General features: G+C 56.9%; 5 protein-coding genes across 5 annotated transcripts; 2 read left to right on the top strand and 3 right to left on the bottom strand.

Annotated features, from left to right (window-relative positions):
• Positions 1-296: 296 nt before the first annotated feature.
• On the bottom strand, positions 297-3992 carry RPN1 (proteasome regulatory particle base subunit RPN1; the record flags this gene model as incomplete). Its single annotated transcript, XM_076680943.1, has 13 exons — positions 297-355; positions 421-628; positions 700-882; positions 952-1215; positions 1285-1556; positions 1628-1878; positions 1947-2074; positions 2146-2252; positions 2315-2649; positions 2720-3100; positions 3178-3602; positions 3679-3735; positions 3852-3992. The coding sequence occupies 13 exons, from the start codon at positions 3990-3992 to the stop codon at positions 297-299; spliced, it is 2811 nt and encodes a 936-aa protein (XP_076531950.1).
• Positions 3993-4373: 381 nt separating this feature from the next.
• JCM15063_000870 (thioredoxin-disulfide reductase) lies at positions 4374-5791 on the bottom strand (the record flags this gene model as incomplete). The annotated part of the gene is made up of 6 exons (XM_076680942.1): positions 4374-4581; positions 4673-4911; positions 4984-5237; positions 5333-5439; positions 5503-5602; positions 5680-5791. The coding sequence occupies 6 exons, from the start codon at positions 5789-5791 to the stop codon at positions 4374-4376; spliced, it is 1020 nt and encodes a 339-aa protein (XP_076531949.1).
• Positions 5792-6340: 549 nt separating this feature from the next.
• ILV3 (dihydroxy-acid dehydratase ILV3) lies at positions 6341-9088 on the top strand (the record flags this gene model as incomplete). Its single annotated transcript, XM_076680941.1, has 14 exons — positions 6341-6493; positions 6577-6653; positions 6724-6738; positions 6805-7021; positions 7083-7099; positions 7170-7219; positions 7286-7475; positions 7538-7718; positions 7793-7982; positions 8048-8210; positions 8289-8610; positions 8695-8739; positions 8818-8925; positions 9023-9088. The coding sequence occupies 14 exons, from the start codon at positions 6341-6343 to the stop codon at positions 9086-9088; spliced, it is 1794 nt and encodes a 597-aa protein (XP_076531948.1).
• Positions 9089-9595: 507 nt separating this feature from the next.
• Positions 9596-11654, bottom strand: JCM15063_000868 (serine hydroxymethyltransferase; the record flags this gene model as incomplete). Its single annotated transcript, XM_076680940.1, has 7 exons — positions 9596-9943; positions 10016-10343; positions 10411-10821; positions 10891-11028; positions 11093-11187; positions 11475-11540; positions 11622-11654. The coding sequence occupies 7 exons, from the start codon at positions 11652-11654 to the stop codon at positions 9596-9598; spliced, it is 1419 nt and encodes a 472-aa protein (XP_076531947.1).
• A 281-nt stretch (positions 11655-11935) lies between these two features.
• GRC3 (polynucleotide 5'-hydroxyl-kinase) lies at positions 11936-14802 on the top strand (the record flags this gene model as incomplete). Its single annotated transcript, XM_076680939.1, has 6 exons — positions 11936-12522; positions 12585-12714; positions 12785-13186; positions 13246-13451; positions 13513-13610; positions 13676-14802. 6 exons carry the CDS (start codon positions 11936-11938, stop codon positions 14800-14802), a joined length of 2550 nt encoding a protein of 849 aa, XP_076531946.1.
• Between the last annotated feature and the right edge of the window lie 228 nt (positions 14803-15030).

The raw sequence follows: 15030 nt of genomic DNA, 5'->3' as shown, positions 1-15030 counted from the left end.
GCGCGGCCGAGCTTGACCACCAGCGTTCGCTCGAAACCTTAGCAGACACAAGCGATCTGCAGCCTCCTAATTATATCGTGCGAAGACCGAGTGTTCACTGAGATGCTGTCGACGGTGCCTACATGCGGTGCGCACAAATTCTGGTGCGAAGGGTTCGATAGAGCATCCAGAAAAGTCAGGACGATAACCCTAGACCTCTGGATTATTGCGAGCTCTCTGCGATTCACAGTCACGGCATTCGGCTTTTCTTTACAACGTGAAGGAAGTGGGGAATCAGTGCGGAGGTATGGTGACTTCTACTTGTCGGTTTCCATCTCTTCAGCCTCGAAACCCTTGTTCTTGGCCAACACGACATCTGATACGTGCGAAGAAGAGATTCGTCAGTACTGCTCCCGAATAACGGGAAGGTAGGTTACTTACATCCTTCGAGAACGTGCGAGTATGGCAAGTATTCTTCGGTCGCCATCTCTGCTCGTTCTCGGTGTCCCAACCGCACCGGAGTCTGGTGCGTCTGGAATCCAGAGATTGTTCTCGGCTTTCCGGCCTGGCCCACCACATCGACCGCTTGACCGACTCGAACCGTTGTTGGCAGCAGTTCGCCAGATTCGTCAAACGTGATCAGGAAGCGCTACATGGGAAGCGACAAGCTCCCGGTCAGTACGGACGTTTGCGGGAAGGATTTGAACCAACGGTACGTACAGGGTACATGGCCATGGTGAGGAAGTAGAGCATCCAGTGCGATTTGTCGAGCACGAAGCCCCGAATGTCGGTGAAGGCGATCAACGTCGACAACAGACCACATACGGCGACAGGAGACATGAGTGACCGGTCCGTGTGGAACGGGTTGACACCGATCGTTCCTTTGCCCATGTGAACAAGTCCCTGTTTCGACAAGGATGCCGTTAGTTCAATTTGCGCAGACGGAACGAGCCCGCTAGAACAACGACGTACCTGTGCGATTCGCACGACGAACAAGCAATCGGCTTCCTTGTTGTAGTAGCTTGCGAGTTGTCGCAACATTTGAGCGAGTTTGGCGTTGTTCGTGCCGGCACCGACCAAACCCATCGCAAAGATTGCGTTCATGGCAACTTCAAGGTCGTTGTCATGCGAGTATCGCGACAGGGTATCGAGGATGGACAGGACAGGATTCGAAGCGCTGATGAGACCGAGCGCTAGCGGGACCGACCGGCGGATGACGGGTTCGCCGTAGTGCATCTGTTCCGGACAGCAAAGGGTTTCAGTTCTGCAGAACTTCTGATGACGCGACAGAGACATGGGGCGTACGAGATGGTTGAATTGTCGCAAGCTCATCTCGGAACCAACCTCCTCGCCCATCGCGATCAAAGCGATTCCAATCACGGCGATCGCCTGGTGCAGATCACTCTCCTTTTCGGCGTCAAGATGGTCGGTACAGAGATGCAGTGCGGATTGGATCTTGAGCACGTTGCCAGTTCCGGCATACGAGCACATGTCGACGAGCACGAGTGCCACTTTGCCGAGAGGCGCCTCGACTGCTTTCAGGGTCTCGATAGTTGCGTCCGACGCCTCTTGTCGACCTGTCGCCGGCGAGGAGTGGGTCAGACAACGGTACAGAAATGCGAGACGGGCGAGAACCAGAGCGGCCTACCGAGGTACAGCAGAGCAAGACCGAGCGCCATGAATCGTCCCCACTTCTCCTTGAGCTCTGCCTCTTCCCGTTCCATCATCGTCTGGAGCACAGCCATCGTGACGTCGCCATCGCAGGTGCCGACAAAGACGAACCCGAGAGCGAGCGCCGAAATTGCCGCGATCTCAAGCGAGACGGCAGTGTCCGAAATAGCTGGCAGGAGGAGCTCCCGGATGTCTTCTCGTTGCGATCCGGCATAGGCGATACCGATACTGTAGGGATGATAGAATCGTCAGTCTACAGTCTCATGGACGATTTTTTTTGGCCGAATTCAACTTGCCCAATGATCGAAGCGACGCGCAACGGGACACTTTTGCTCTCAACATGCTCCGACAAGAGCGCGAGCGCAGCATCCATCTCTGTCCGTACACCCGAGTGAATCAGACCATTCGCAAGCATCGCACCAGCCTGCGCGAGACGATCATCATTCAGCTTGTCTTGCTTTTCCTTGGCAGCAGTGGCCGGATAGAGAGACGCACCTTGATGTGGTCCTCGGACGCGTAGGCGTACTTGTCGATGTGACTCAGTCCGACATCCGTGTCCCATAGGAGCGACAAACCGAGCGAAGCAGCCGCCGAGAACATGCCTGTCATTATGCAGTGTCAGCCGTCGAACAATAGTTTGAGCTCTCGGAGGGGCACAGCTCACCATGATCCTTGTTCTTGTAGATCCAACTCTGTCCCTCCTCCGCTTCGACCATGAGCTTGTCATTCCCGAATCCAGCGTTGACAAACGCATTGACAAACGTGCCGGCCAGGTTCTGTCTCGCCGAGTCGACCGTGGCAGTCGAGCGAGAGTTTTCGAGGTTCGACTTGTAAATGTCTTCGAGCGATTTTGGTTCCGTGACCGACAACTCTTTGCCGAACCGTTTGAAGTTCTCGGACAGTTTCGTGTTGTTGAGGATCTCGACGAGCGCTTCGTCTTCGGTTTCGACGTTGATTTGCTGACGGGCGAGGATGTACGCCAGTTGACGCTTCATGTGACTGCATAGAACAATCCGAGGGGAGAAACTGGTTAGCAAGGACTGAGGAGCATCGAGTCGAACACACGTACGGGTTGACGGGTGCTTCAAAGTCTTCCTTGATCGCGTCTTGATCCTGCAACCGGATCGAGAGCGTGAGGGCTTCGGTATAGCGCTGGTGCTTGCGGTAGATCTCGCGTGCAGTCTTGAGGAATTCGACGTCGTCTGGCGGAGGCAGCAGGTTGACGCAGCTAACCATGTACAGGCACACGCGCGGGTAGTTGTTGCTGTCGACGAACGCGATGATCTCTCGAATCGCTTCGAGCTCGAGGAGGAGGTCGACGGCATCGGCTTCTCCGTTGTGCGAGAGGAGGAAAGGCACGAGCCGCAGGCCGAGCGCAAGGAGGTCGTCGGTCGACTCAGACTTCTCCTGCCGCACGATGTACTCTTCACCGATCTCTGCTGCGAGGTGGCTGCAGGGAGCGAGGAACACACAAAGCGGCGTCAGCAAGTCGCGGACAAAGTGTCAGAGCGTTCGAATGCGACTGACCGGACGTATTCGTGACCCCACACTCCTGGGTCCTCCTCACTTCCGCCTCTCAGCCGGTACTTGAGCGTCTCGCGCTTGCCCGTGTCCGAGTACGTCATGGCCAACACCGACAGGATATCGGCAAACAACGCCTTGTCGGAAATGTTGGCAGTCGGCGTATCCTTCTTCTTCTCATCGACTTCGTTCTTGGGTTCGCCGAGTCCGACGGCATGCGCAACCGACTCGACGACATTCGTAGCAGTCTCGATGATGCCGTGCGAAGCGATCGGATGATCAGGCCACGACTGTTGCGTCTGTGCGAGTTCGGCGTAATGCGGTCGAAGGAATTTCAGGGGTTTCGGGACCGAGGTCATCGACGAGGTCGACGTGCGGATGAGGGTGCGCAGAGACTCGAGTGCAGGACGGTACAATTTCGTATCGGATTCCTGCAGGGACACCCGGATCAGAACAGAGAAGGGTGGAGGAGGGGGGACGATCGGAGAGGCAAGCCTTGATACATACCTTGAGTCGCTCGACGAGCATCTCGAGTTCACCTTTGAGCGTGGCATCCTCCTCACTCTGGCAGACAGACAAGCGAGCGGCGAAGTGCGAGGGATGCGAACAAGAGTCGTCAGCGAGGATGAATCACGACCTCGCGGACCTGCGCCGAGGAGGCAGCGATCGAGACGACGTACGAGTTCTTCCGAGTCAGCTTTGAGCTCTGCCTTGGCCTTGGCGACTGCATCGAGCGAGCGGTCCTTGGGCTGATCGGGTTCGGATGGGTCGTCCGCGCGAACGGGCGCGACCGTTGATGCGACTGGTTCCTTGTCTGCCATGGCTTCGCAAGAGCTGCGACAAGTACGAGCGAGTCGGACTGGGTCCGAGTGCTGATGAGTTGGATGAAACGAGCGGTTTCGCGCTTGCAGCTTGCGACACCGACTCCGTCACTCGAACCAAAGTCGCACCTTTTCTCCGCCACGGCAGCTCGAGCGGGAAAGCCTTTCTCTCTACGTTCTATTGAACTGTTCTCTCGCATACAAACCAGTTCCAGAAATGGGCGAGACAAATCAAGATGCGAAAAACTGCTGCGTTACACATTTTGGAGGCACACACTCTCTCGATACGTTGCTCTTCTATGGTCCAGTCGCTCCCCGAGACGGGGAGATAGGGCGGGGGTGAGTTATACACGAGACCAATGCGAGTTTGCAACAAGGTCCTTAGTGCGACTCGTCCTCCTCTTCGGCGAGGAGTCGCTCGGCCTCGAGCGCGGCCATGCAGCCCGTACCGGCAGACGTGACGGCTTGACGATACAGCTTGTCCTGCACGTCTCCCGCCGCGAACACTCCTTTCACGTTCGTGAGCGTCGTGCCCGGCTTCGTGATGATGTATCCCGACTCGTCCGTGTCGACTTGACCTTTGACGAGTCTGCCAGCGGGCACATCACGAATCGGTCAGCACTCGCCAAGCTTCTGACGTGACGGTGACGCGAAGGAGCGTGCACAGAGACGAGACTTACTCGGTCGCGGGCACGTGTCCGATCGCGTAGAAGAGACCATTCGCTTCCATGTCCTTCTCCTCGCCAGTCTGGGTGTCCTTGATGCGGAGGTGGGTAAGGAGATCTCCGTCTCCCTTGGCCTCGACCGGAACCGTGTTCCAGAGCACGGTGATCTTGGGGTGGTTCATCGCGCGCTTGGCCATGACCTTGGAGGCACGTAGCGCGTCTCGTCGGACGAGCATGTAGACGTGCGAGGCGTACTGGAATGGGACCGTCACGCGAGTCAAGCGCTGGTCCAGCACACAGAGTTCTGAACTGCAGCTTCAACTCACCTTGGTCAGGTACATCGCCTCCTCGCATGCCGAGTCACCACCTCCGACGACGGCGAGGGGCTTCTTGCGGAAGATGGGCACGGCTCCGTCACACACGGCGCAGGCCGAGATACCCGATTGCCAGTACGTCTCCTCTCCGGGCAGATGCATGCGACGCGCCGAAGCGCCGGTCGCGAGGATGAGCGTGTCGCACGTCTCGGGCTCCTCGTCCTCGGCATACTCGCGCCAAAGCTTGAACGGTCGCGAAGAAAGATCTGTGGCGCGGGGAGAGACAGGAATCGCGAGATAGGGTCAGCCCCAAGCTAGTGGTGCTCGATCCGAGCGTTTCAACGAGCAGATGTCGACTTGCCAACTTTGGAGATGGTCTCAGTGTGAATTGTCGTGCCGAATCTGACGGATTGCGCGCGGAACAGGTCCATCATTTCGGGTCCACGAATACCCTCAGGGAATCCGGGGCTGCCAGCCGAGAGATTCCGTCAGCTTGTTTCACTTTGCAAAAGTGCAGTTGATCGCACTCACAAGTTTTCGACATCGGTCGTGGTCGTGAGTTGTCCACCGGCAGCAAAGCCGTTCGCGAGCATACCCTCGTACATGATCGGGTCGAGGTTCGCGCGCGCGACTACCGGGTCCCGGCGGAACACAAGGAACATGTCAGCGTTCACGGTCTCAAAGTGAGCTAGACTCTTGCGCACTCACGGTAGATCGCAGCGGTGTGTCCGGCAGGTCCGGATCCGATGATCACGACCTTGTTGTGCTTCGAGGGCTTCTCGGCCGCGGCACCGCCGTTGGCAGTGATAGGTCCAGTCATGTCGGCTGTGAGTGGAGCAACAAGCAGGCGAAGCGAGTCAGTGAAACCGGCTATGAGCCGAGCAGTGGCAGCGACGGCAACTTGCGAGATGAAGTCGAGAAGGGACGTGAGAGAGTTGCGTTGGCGACGAGAGCAGATGCGACGAGCGGGGCGGTTGCAAAGAGTAAGCGCGACGGAGGCGGTTTCGGCAAGGCGTGCGTCGAGTAGGACCGAAGGGAGAGAGAGAGCGGTCGTCGAGCGAGCATACAGTGGTGGAGCGGAAAGCGCATTAGTCATGCATGACCGGCACGACGATTCCCCAATTCCCGCGGATTCGAATGCTACATTTGCTTGATTACAATTTGGATAAGGGTCAAGGCGTTCATCGAGGCTAACTGACATATGAGCACTGGCAACGTCCTCACAAGGTCAGATAGGCCCTGGAGCGTCCTATACTGCTGTTCTGGAGAATGAGTCATTGAACCAAATGCCCCTGCATCGATTCGTCCGCAGAATCGCTGCCGAAATAAAGTCCGCTCGCCTCGATTCCTCCCAGCCAGTCGGTCCAACATGCTGCGCCTCCGCACTGCACCCGTCGCCCGTGCCGCTACCCGCTCGTATGCCTCGCAGTCTGGCAAGAGCCCTCTCGCCCCGCCCGAAGGCGAGCGCCTTAACCGGTACTCGCACTTGATCACGGCCGACAAGACCCAAGGCGCCAGTCAGGTACGCTTCGACGAGAGCTTCGACCGTAGCCGTGCATTGCGCACAGTGAACCCAGCAGAACTACTCACCTCGCGCTCGTCCAGGCGATGCTTTACGCAACCGACGGCATCGATTCGGAAGCCGACCTCGCCAAGCCCATGGTCGGTATCGCAAACGTCTGGTGAGTTGGATCTGCGGAGATTCGGATTTCGACGCCGCGAGCTCATTGCGTTCATTCTGCGGTCGACCAGGTATGAGGGAAACCCGTGAGTACTTCCCGCTTCTTGCGCGCGGTCCGCGGTTACCGATCAGTTGCTTCCAACCCGCTCCAGCTGCAACAAGAACGTTCTGAACCTCGGTGGTCGCATCAAAAAGTCGCTTGCGGCTTCGGGTATCACCGGATATCAGTTCGGAACGACTGCTGTTTCGGACGGCATTTCGATGGGAACCTTTGGTATGAGCTACTCGCTCCAATCGCGAGACTTGATTGCCGATTCCGTCGAGACGACCGGAGCTGGTCACTGGCTCGACGGAATGGTCACGATTCCAGTGAGCACCGGCCTCTTCTGCTTTTTAAATGTCTGTGATTTGACCCTTGCTCGCTTGATAGGCTTGTGATAAGAACATGTGGGTATTTTCAAGCAGAAGAGAGGCAACCAACGAGATGGTGCTGACGACCGTCTATGACTCGCACCAGGCCCGGTGTCCTGATGGCTCTCGGCCGCCTGAACCGACCCGGAATCATGGGTATGTCTATTTCCCGAGCAGCTGTGCCCTGGGAAGATATTGAACTGACATGCCCTCATCGCGCAGTGTACGGAGGTACGATGCAACCGGGGTCCTGCGCCGATGCTCCGGTGCTCGATGTCGTCTCGGCTTTCCAATCCTACGGAAGGTTCCTGGAGATGGGGTCGACCCCCGAGGCCGAGGCGATCCGTCTCGACACTGTCAGGAACTCGTGCAGGAAGGAGGGAGGAGCATGCGGAGGCATGTACACTGCCAAGTCAGTTTTGCCTCTGAAATGTCTACAGAGGCGCGTGCTGACTACCTCTGGGACCTTTCCAGCACGATCGCATCGGCAGCTGAAGCCATGGGTATGACCCTTCCCGGCTCGTCGAGCACTCCCGCCGCGTACAAGGAGAAGCTCGAGGAATGCGATGCTGTCGGACCGGCCATGCTCAACATGCTCAAGAACAACATCAGGCCGCGTGACATCATGACCCGCGAAGCGTTCGAGAACGCCATGGTGCGCCCGTCGCTGTCTGACCCAGTCTGCAGCTCCTCACTCGGCCAACTCACGCTTGGCGTTTCCTGTTACAGGTTCTCACCATGATCCTCGGAGGCTCGACGAACGCTGTCTTGCACTTGATCGCCATCGCCCACTCGGTCGGCCTCAAACTGACGATTGACGATGTTCAAGCCGTTTCCGACCGGATACCCTTCCTTGCCGACTTGAAGCCTTCCGGAAAGTACGTCATGGAGGATGTCCACAAGATTGGTGGTATCCCTAGTGAGTACCCGCTGCCTCTCGCTCGTGCATGCAAGATACGCAACCACTAACTCCTAGATATTCAGCCGTTCTCAAATACCTTCACGAGAACAAGCTCATCAACGGTGACATCATGACCGTCACGGGCAAGACCCTTGCCGAGAACCTCGAGCAAGCGCAAGACCTTCCCCATGGTCAAGATGTCATCCGCCCTCTCAGCAACCCCATCAAGACGACTGGACACATCCGGTAATTCGCGCCATCTCTCTCTCGAAGGACCGTTCGTGCAGATCGACTGACTCTCTGGCTCTTTGGGGGACATTGTAGTATCTTGAAGGGTAACCTCGCGACCGGAGGTTGCGTGTCGAAGATTACTGGCAAGGAAGGCCTCACGTTCGAGGGTAAGGCCCGCGTGTTCGACAACGAGGACGACGTGTCGAAGGCGATCGCTTCGAAGTCGATCAACAAATCGGAGAAGACGGTCATTGTCCTGAGGTACCTCGGACCCAAAGGAGGACCGGGAATGCCCGAAATGCTCAAGACGACCTCGATGGTCATGGGTGCCGGATTGGGCATGGATGTCGCGTGTGTTACCGATGGTCGCTTCTCGGGAGGAACGCACGGATTCACGGTCGGTCACGTCGTGCCCGTACGTGTTTTCTCCCCTTTCGCGTCCACTATCTCTCGTTTCGTGCTCTCTGACCGTACTCGTCTTTTCTATTGTGATTTACAGGAAGCCTTCAATGGAGGCAACATTGCTCTCGTCGAGGACGGAGATGTACGTTTTGCCCGTGTGATCTACTATTTCGTCTCTTGGGCAGTGGACTAACTTGGTCGATCTCGACACCTCAATAAGGTCATCTACATCGATGCCGTCAAGAACACGATCGATATGCGAGTGTCGGAGGAAGAACTCGAACGTCGTCGCAAAGCATGGGTCCCCCGGGAACCCAAAGTCAAATCGGTAAGCCACGGAGCAAATGTTTCCCTTTCCAAAAAAAAAAACCTGCCGGACTTTGCCGGCCCTCACTAACCTCGCGCTTTTCGTTGTGGACTTGCAGGGTACTCTCTACAAATACCAAAAACTCGTTTCGGACGCCTCTCACGGTGCCGTCACCGATGCTTGAGTCTGACTTGCATATCTATTTACAAAAAACCCCCGTCATAGATGCCTCATTGGATTCATCTCTCTCTCTTTCTTTCTTCCGCTCTCTTCGTGCTTGTACCTGTAACATTGCGAGGCTTTCTTCAAGAGCTCTGGGCGTATTGATTTTGGTGTTTGAGCGCGAGAATATCGAGACGCGAGATTAGCGAACGTATGCGCGTGCTCAAGTCTCGCCACACTCGTCGACTGTCTCGCTCCACAGCTCGCATCGTCTCGCTGGGCAAGTTTTGCTCTCGAGATCATGCCCAAGAAAAACGAAAGCGGAGAAAGAGAGTAAACAGATCGTTGAGTCGAGTTTCTGGTATTTTAGACAAGGAGTGCGAGGGTGGTTTTTGTAAAAAGACAGGGTTGAGCCCAAAAGTAAGGAACAGAGAGAGAGAACACTGCGAATAAAAAAGAGATGCAAGAACAGATCTGCTCCCAAATGAGTGGAGATATTCAGATCCCGAGCGAGCGGAGGAAACACCATCTAGTGAACGCGCTTGATCTTGGACGAGTCGGGGATACCGGGCAGAGGGAACTGAGTGGCAAAGTCCTCAACTTCTTGCTTGAGTTGTTGGAGCGCTTGAGCCGAAGCACCCGAACCCGTCACGGTGCTGACAAAGTCCTTCAACAATTTCGATCCAGCCTCTTCTTGAGCTTGGAGCGAGATTTGAACGGCTCGGTGCAAGAAGTCGGCAACCTTGACCATCTCGGGTTCCTTCATCGATCGCGAAGTGAGCGCGTTGGTACCGACACGAACACCTCCGGGCACGACGGCCGACTTGTCTCCAGGGACCGAGTTCTTGTTGAGCGTGATCTCGGCGAGGTCACAGATCTGTTATGAAACGAATACGTCTTCAGGTTAATCTCGGGGGCTTGGCAGAAGAGACGCGCGACAATCGCTCACCTTCTCGATCTTGGAACCGGTGAGGCCAAGGGGTCGGAGATCCCAGAGGACAAGGTGGTTCTCAGATCCCGAAGTGCAGAGCTTGTAGTCGTGCTTGAGGAGCTCGGCGGCAATGGTCTGGGTGTTCTTGATGATTTGGGTGGCGTACTCCTTGAAGGCCGGGGTCGCGGCTTGCTTGAGCGCGACGGCGATACCGGCGATGGTGTTGTTGTGGGGTCCACCTTGGCACGCAGGGAAGACGGCGTCGTTGATACGCTTCTCAATGTCCGACTCCTTGTCCTTGCGGAAGAAGATGAGACCGGCACGGGGACCACGGAGGGTCTTGTGGCTGTTTCGAGGAGACGAGAAATGAGATTTTGCGCGCGTGAAAGCCAGATCTGATTGTGGACACTCACGTGGTGGTGCAGACGACGTCGCAGTACTCGAAGGGGTCGTTCTGGACCTGAGCGGCAACGAGACCCGAGATGTGGGCCATGTCCATCATGAGGTACGAGCCGTTGATGTCGGCGATCTTGCGGAGACGCTTGTAGTCCCAGTCACGCGGGTACGCGGAAGCACCGCAGATGAGGATCCGGGGCTTGAACAAGAGCGCGTTCTTCTCGAGCGCGTCGTAGTCGATGAGGCCAGTGGCGGGGTCGACCTGGTACGGGAGCGATTGGAAGTAGATGGACGAAGCCGAGATCTTCTTCTTGGGGGTGTAAGCACCGTGGGTAAGGTGACCTCCATCAGCAAGTCCGAGACCCATGATGCGGTCTTGGGGCTGGATGAGGGCGGTGAAGGTGGCGAAGTTGGCGGTGGATCCCGAGCTGTGACAGGCATCGCGAGTGTCAGTCACACAAGTTTCCTGATGCGCTCAGGGGCGAGAGTCGACTGACTAGGGCTGGACGTTGACACCCCAGGTCTTGTCCTCGAGGTGGAAAGCCTGGAGAGCACGCTTTTGGCAGAGAACCTCGAGCTCGTCGACAACCTCGTTACCTCCGTAGTAACGGGCACCAGGAAGACCCTCAGAGTACCTGGAAGGAGAAGGTGGAAAGGTCAGTCTCGGACTGCGGTGGGGAAATGTGCAAAGAGTCATACTTGTTGGTGAACATAGAACCGTTGGCCTCCATGACCGCGAGGGAGGTCAAGTTCTCGGAAGCGATGAGCTCGAGTCCACGGAATTGACGGAAAGTCTGCCAGAGAAGGAACGTGCGACAAGCGTTAGAATCGGCATGCTCCGTTTCGGTTGTTTTGCTCCTCTCTTGTCCTCCTTGATGCCGAAATTCAAGCTGGGGACAATATGCCTCGCCAAATGGCAGTACGAGAAGTTTCGCAAAAGGCAACGGCATCCCACTCGACTTGGGGGGAAATGTTGCCAGGCAAAGGCAACGACCCCGCTACCTCGAGCCCAGCTCCTTGGTACGGAATGACCGAGATGTGCAGCTGAGAAACGCCACGGTGCTCGGAGAAGGTGACTGACCTCGCGATCAACGAGCGCTTGAACTTCGGGATCCGCCTCGGCAAGGCTCGTGTAGAGGTCCTTGTTCTGCAGAGAGAGAGCGAGCGAGCATGTGAGTGCGAGCAACTCTTTCGGCTACGTCGAGCAAGCTCGGGTCGGGTGGCGTACAAAGTCATTAGGGATGGGGACTGCGGCCGACATGGTGCAAGGCGAGGTGGAGAACGATCGGGTGGTGGATGCGGTGAGGGCGGACGGGCGCGGGACGGTTCGCAGGAGAGGGCGAGAGAAAGCTCGGAGCGAGTGGAGCATAGAAAGGGGAGGAAGAGGAGCAGCCAAGGGGAACTGATATCGCTCGACACGAGACGGGGAAATTTCGTCTGCCACCGCCGCGCGCAAAAAAAAAACCTCTGCAGTTTTGACTCACTTGGCCCTGGCTTATCGCCGCCCGTCCAACTCGCGGACGCGCATCTGAGTCCCTGACGATGCCTGCTGCTGCTGCTCGACGCGCCTCTGCCGCCGCTACCGGCGCGGGACCCTCGAAGAAGCGCCAACGTCAATCGGCGTCGCCCGCGCAGGCGCAGACACAGCCTCCTCGCCCGGTCCTCGATGCCGCCCCTGACAACGCGCCCTCCCCGGCTCCGGTACTCAGCGCAGTCGCCATTCGCAAGGCTGCTGCTGCCGCCGCGGCTGCTGCCTCCGCTGCTACAGCAGGCGCATTGGCCTCGACTGCCGGTGCTGTCAACTCTGGCATCGTTCAACCTTCGTCTCGTCCATCCGCCGCCGACGCGTCTCTTCTAGAGCAAGACGACGATACAAGCTCGTCTGATTCAGCGTCAGAGGTTGAAGCAGCTCTCGTGACGAGAGCCGAGGCTTCGCGTGCACCGCGCATCGCCAAGCATGCGGGCAAAGGCAAGAAGAAGGACCCGCAGCCGTCGCGCTACTTCTCGGGGCCGACCGAGGACGAGATGCGCATCGACTTGAGCGACGATGAACCAGCCCAAGAGAGCCAGATTCACTCGGAAGCACCGACCCCGAAGGCAGCTCGTCCCCGTCGCCGCCGTGAAAAGACGTCAGTCGCTCCACCGCCTCGCGCTCGAGCTCGCTTCCGTTGACCTGACACATCGGTGACAGCGCATTCGTTGACCCTGAATGCTACTCAAACTTGCGCTTGCAGGAGGGAGTGAATGCATGGCCTACCAAGGTGGCCCGCGCAGATGGCTCGACGTGCGATGGTGTCGTGTTTGGACTCCGCATCGGCGAGGTATGTTGCCAGTCTATGTCAGCGTCTTCGGTGCTCCTTCCGGTTCTGATCAGCCTCTCCTAACAAACAGGACCTCGTCATCCACGGAGTATTCGATCTCGTCCCGCTGTCGGGTTCGATCTCGTTGCTCGGTTCGACTCTCTCGCCTTCGAGTATCTCGTCGTCTCTCGAGATCCCGGCCGTCTCGAGCGAGAACGCACACCGAGTCTTCTCGCCCGCTTCGCATCCGGTACCTCCAATCGCCTCGGTGCCCTCTGACCCTCCTGTCGCCGGTCCTTCCTCCCTCTCGCTGTACCTCGATGCCAAAATCGACATCTCGGGCTTTGCTGCGGTCGTCCTTGTCGCTCCCGTGCAGACCGGCATCGAAGGGATTGAAGCGTGTCTCAAATCGGGAGGTTTGGGATGCGCGAATGCCATGTTCCCAGTCATGAGTCAAACGAGCAGTGTTGCAAGTGGTCAGACGTGGAGACTGGTGCGTTAGGGTATCGGTGCTGTTCAGCGATCCTGTGCTGACATCGCGCTGTACTCCAGGTGATCGAGCTCGTACCCGGACTCGCTCTCTTGCGCCAAATCGACCCCTGGCACTCGTCCTTGTCCTTGCTTGTACCCGCACGTTCCGACATGAATGTCGACGGTGCTTCAGCGGACCCAGGACGCCTTGTCATCATGGTCGAGGGTCAGAAGCGAGTCGGAAAGAGTACATTTTCGAAAATGTTACTCAACAAGCTCCTCGATCGGTACGCTGCTCCTCGCCATCCTTACAGTCTCTTTCCGCTGACTCTCTCATGGCTTATACAGGTACGACGCTGTCGCGTACCTCGACACCGATTTGGGTCAACCCGAATTTTCGACCCCTGGATTTGTCTCGCTCAACGTGCTTCGAAAGCCTATCTTTGGTGCGTCTCGAGTCGGGTTCAGACCATCTCTGCCCCATATACTGACGTTCTCGTGATCGTTTTAGGTCCTGCGTTCACACATCTCTCTCTGCCCGTTTCGTCGCACTATCTCGGTTCCACCTCGCCGGCCTCGGATCCTGCGAGCTACGAATCCGCCATCGCTGCCCTCTTGTCAACTTACGCGCTCGAGGTCGAATTCCCGCTGATTGACGAGCCGACTCCAGCTCACTCGCGACGTCGACATCGCCAGGCCTCGCCGACGGTGATTTCACCCTCGACGAATGGAAAAGTCCGCGAGCGCGTGCCACTCGTGATCAACACTCAAGGTTGGGTTAAGGGTCTCGGGGCGGACTTGTTGGCCAAGCTCAAGGAAGCGAGTCGGCCGACTCATGTCTGCTCGTTCGTGTCCGTCGTCGATGACGATATGGGTGCTTTTTCGGATGGCGGTCCTGGATTGTCGCTAGCACAAGAACAACACGCACCTGCAGAAGGTCTGCCGTATCAACTGTATACGCTCCCGGGTGCTCCTACGAACCCGCTCGAATCCAAGTGGACGGCTTCGGACTACCGCACGCTCTCGCTCGTATCCTACTTCCACTCGGACTTCGTCACACCTTTGACGATCCCAACAGCACCTGAGAGCACGTTACCAGCATCCTGGGATTTTTCTGCGGCTCTCGTCGCTCGCACTCCGTTCAACGTCAACTGGACGCGCGAAGCTGGACAGATCTCGACGGTGCACCTGTTGGATGGAGACGATATCGGATACGAACACGTGCTGCACGCGCTCAATGGCAGTCTCGTCGCGATTGTCGAATCGACTTCGACGGTTCCTCTCGCGATCGAACCCTCTTCACAATCTTCGTTCCCGTACGATCCTTTCGCTCCAACGCCATCGCCTTTGACTTCAAGAGCCATTGGACTCGGCCTTGTACGATCGATCGCTCCTTCGACGACTTCGTTGCACGTTTTGACGCCCATCCCGACGCCATCAACTCGAGTTTCACTTGTGAAAGGATCGCTCGAAGTCCCACTCGCGATCCTGCTCGATCATCATGCGGTCGAAACTGAACGGGAACAAGGACTATGTGGCGAGAATTGGAAGGATGTACCCTTTTTGAGTATCGAGGATGGAGAAGGAGCAGGCAGGCGGAGAGTCAGGAGGAACGTCATGCGCAGAGGTCATGCTTGAAAGACCGTCTCGCATTAATCACTAATAGAAGCAAAAGGGAACTGTTTACCCGTTGTACTGTAAAATACGAGCCGCACTGCATTCTGAGCAAATCGAAAGCAACACATTCGCAAACCAGCCTGCACGTTTCAAGCTCATGCTCGTTCTTGAGACAATGGACGCAGTTGTTTCTCATTCGTTGTTACAACACTTTTCTGGCAAGACTGAAGAGGAAAAAACGTAAAAAAA

The sequence above is a fragment of the Sporobolomyces koalae genome (assembly GCF_050403365.1).
Source record: "Sporobolomyces koalae JCM15063 DNA, S_koalae_JCM15063T_v1_ctg49, whole genome shotgun sequence".
NCBI classification, from domain to species: domain Eukaryota; kingdom Fungi; phylum Basidiomycota; class Microbotryomycetes; order Sporidiobolales; family Sporidiobolaceae; genus Sporobolomyces; species Sporobolomyces koalae.
The sequence above is the reverse complement of the archived record's forward strand: the minus strand, read 5'-3'. Positions and strand labels throughout refer to the sequence as shown.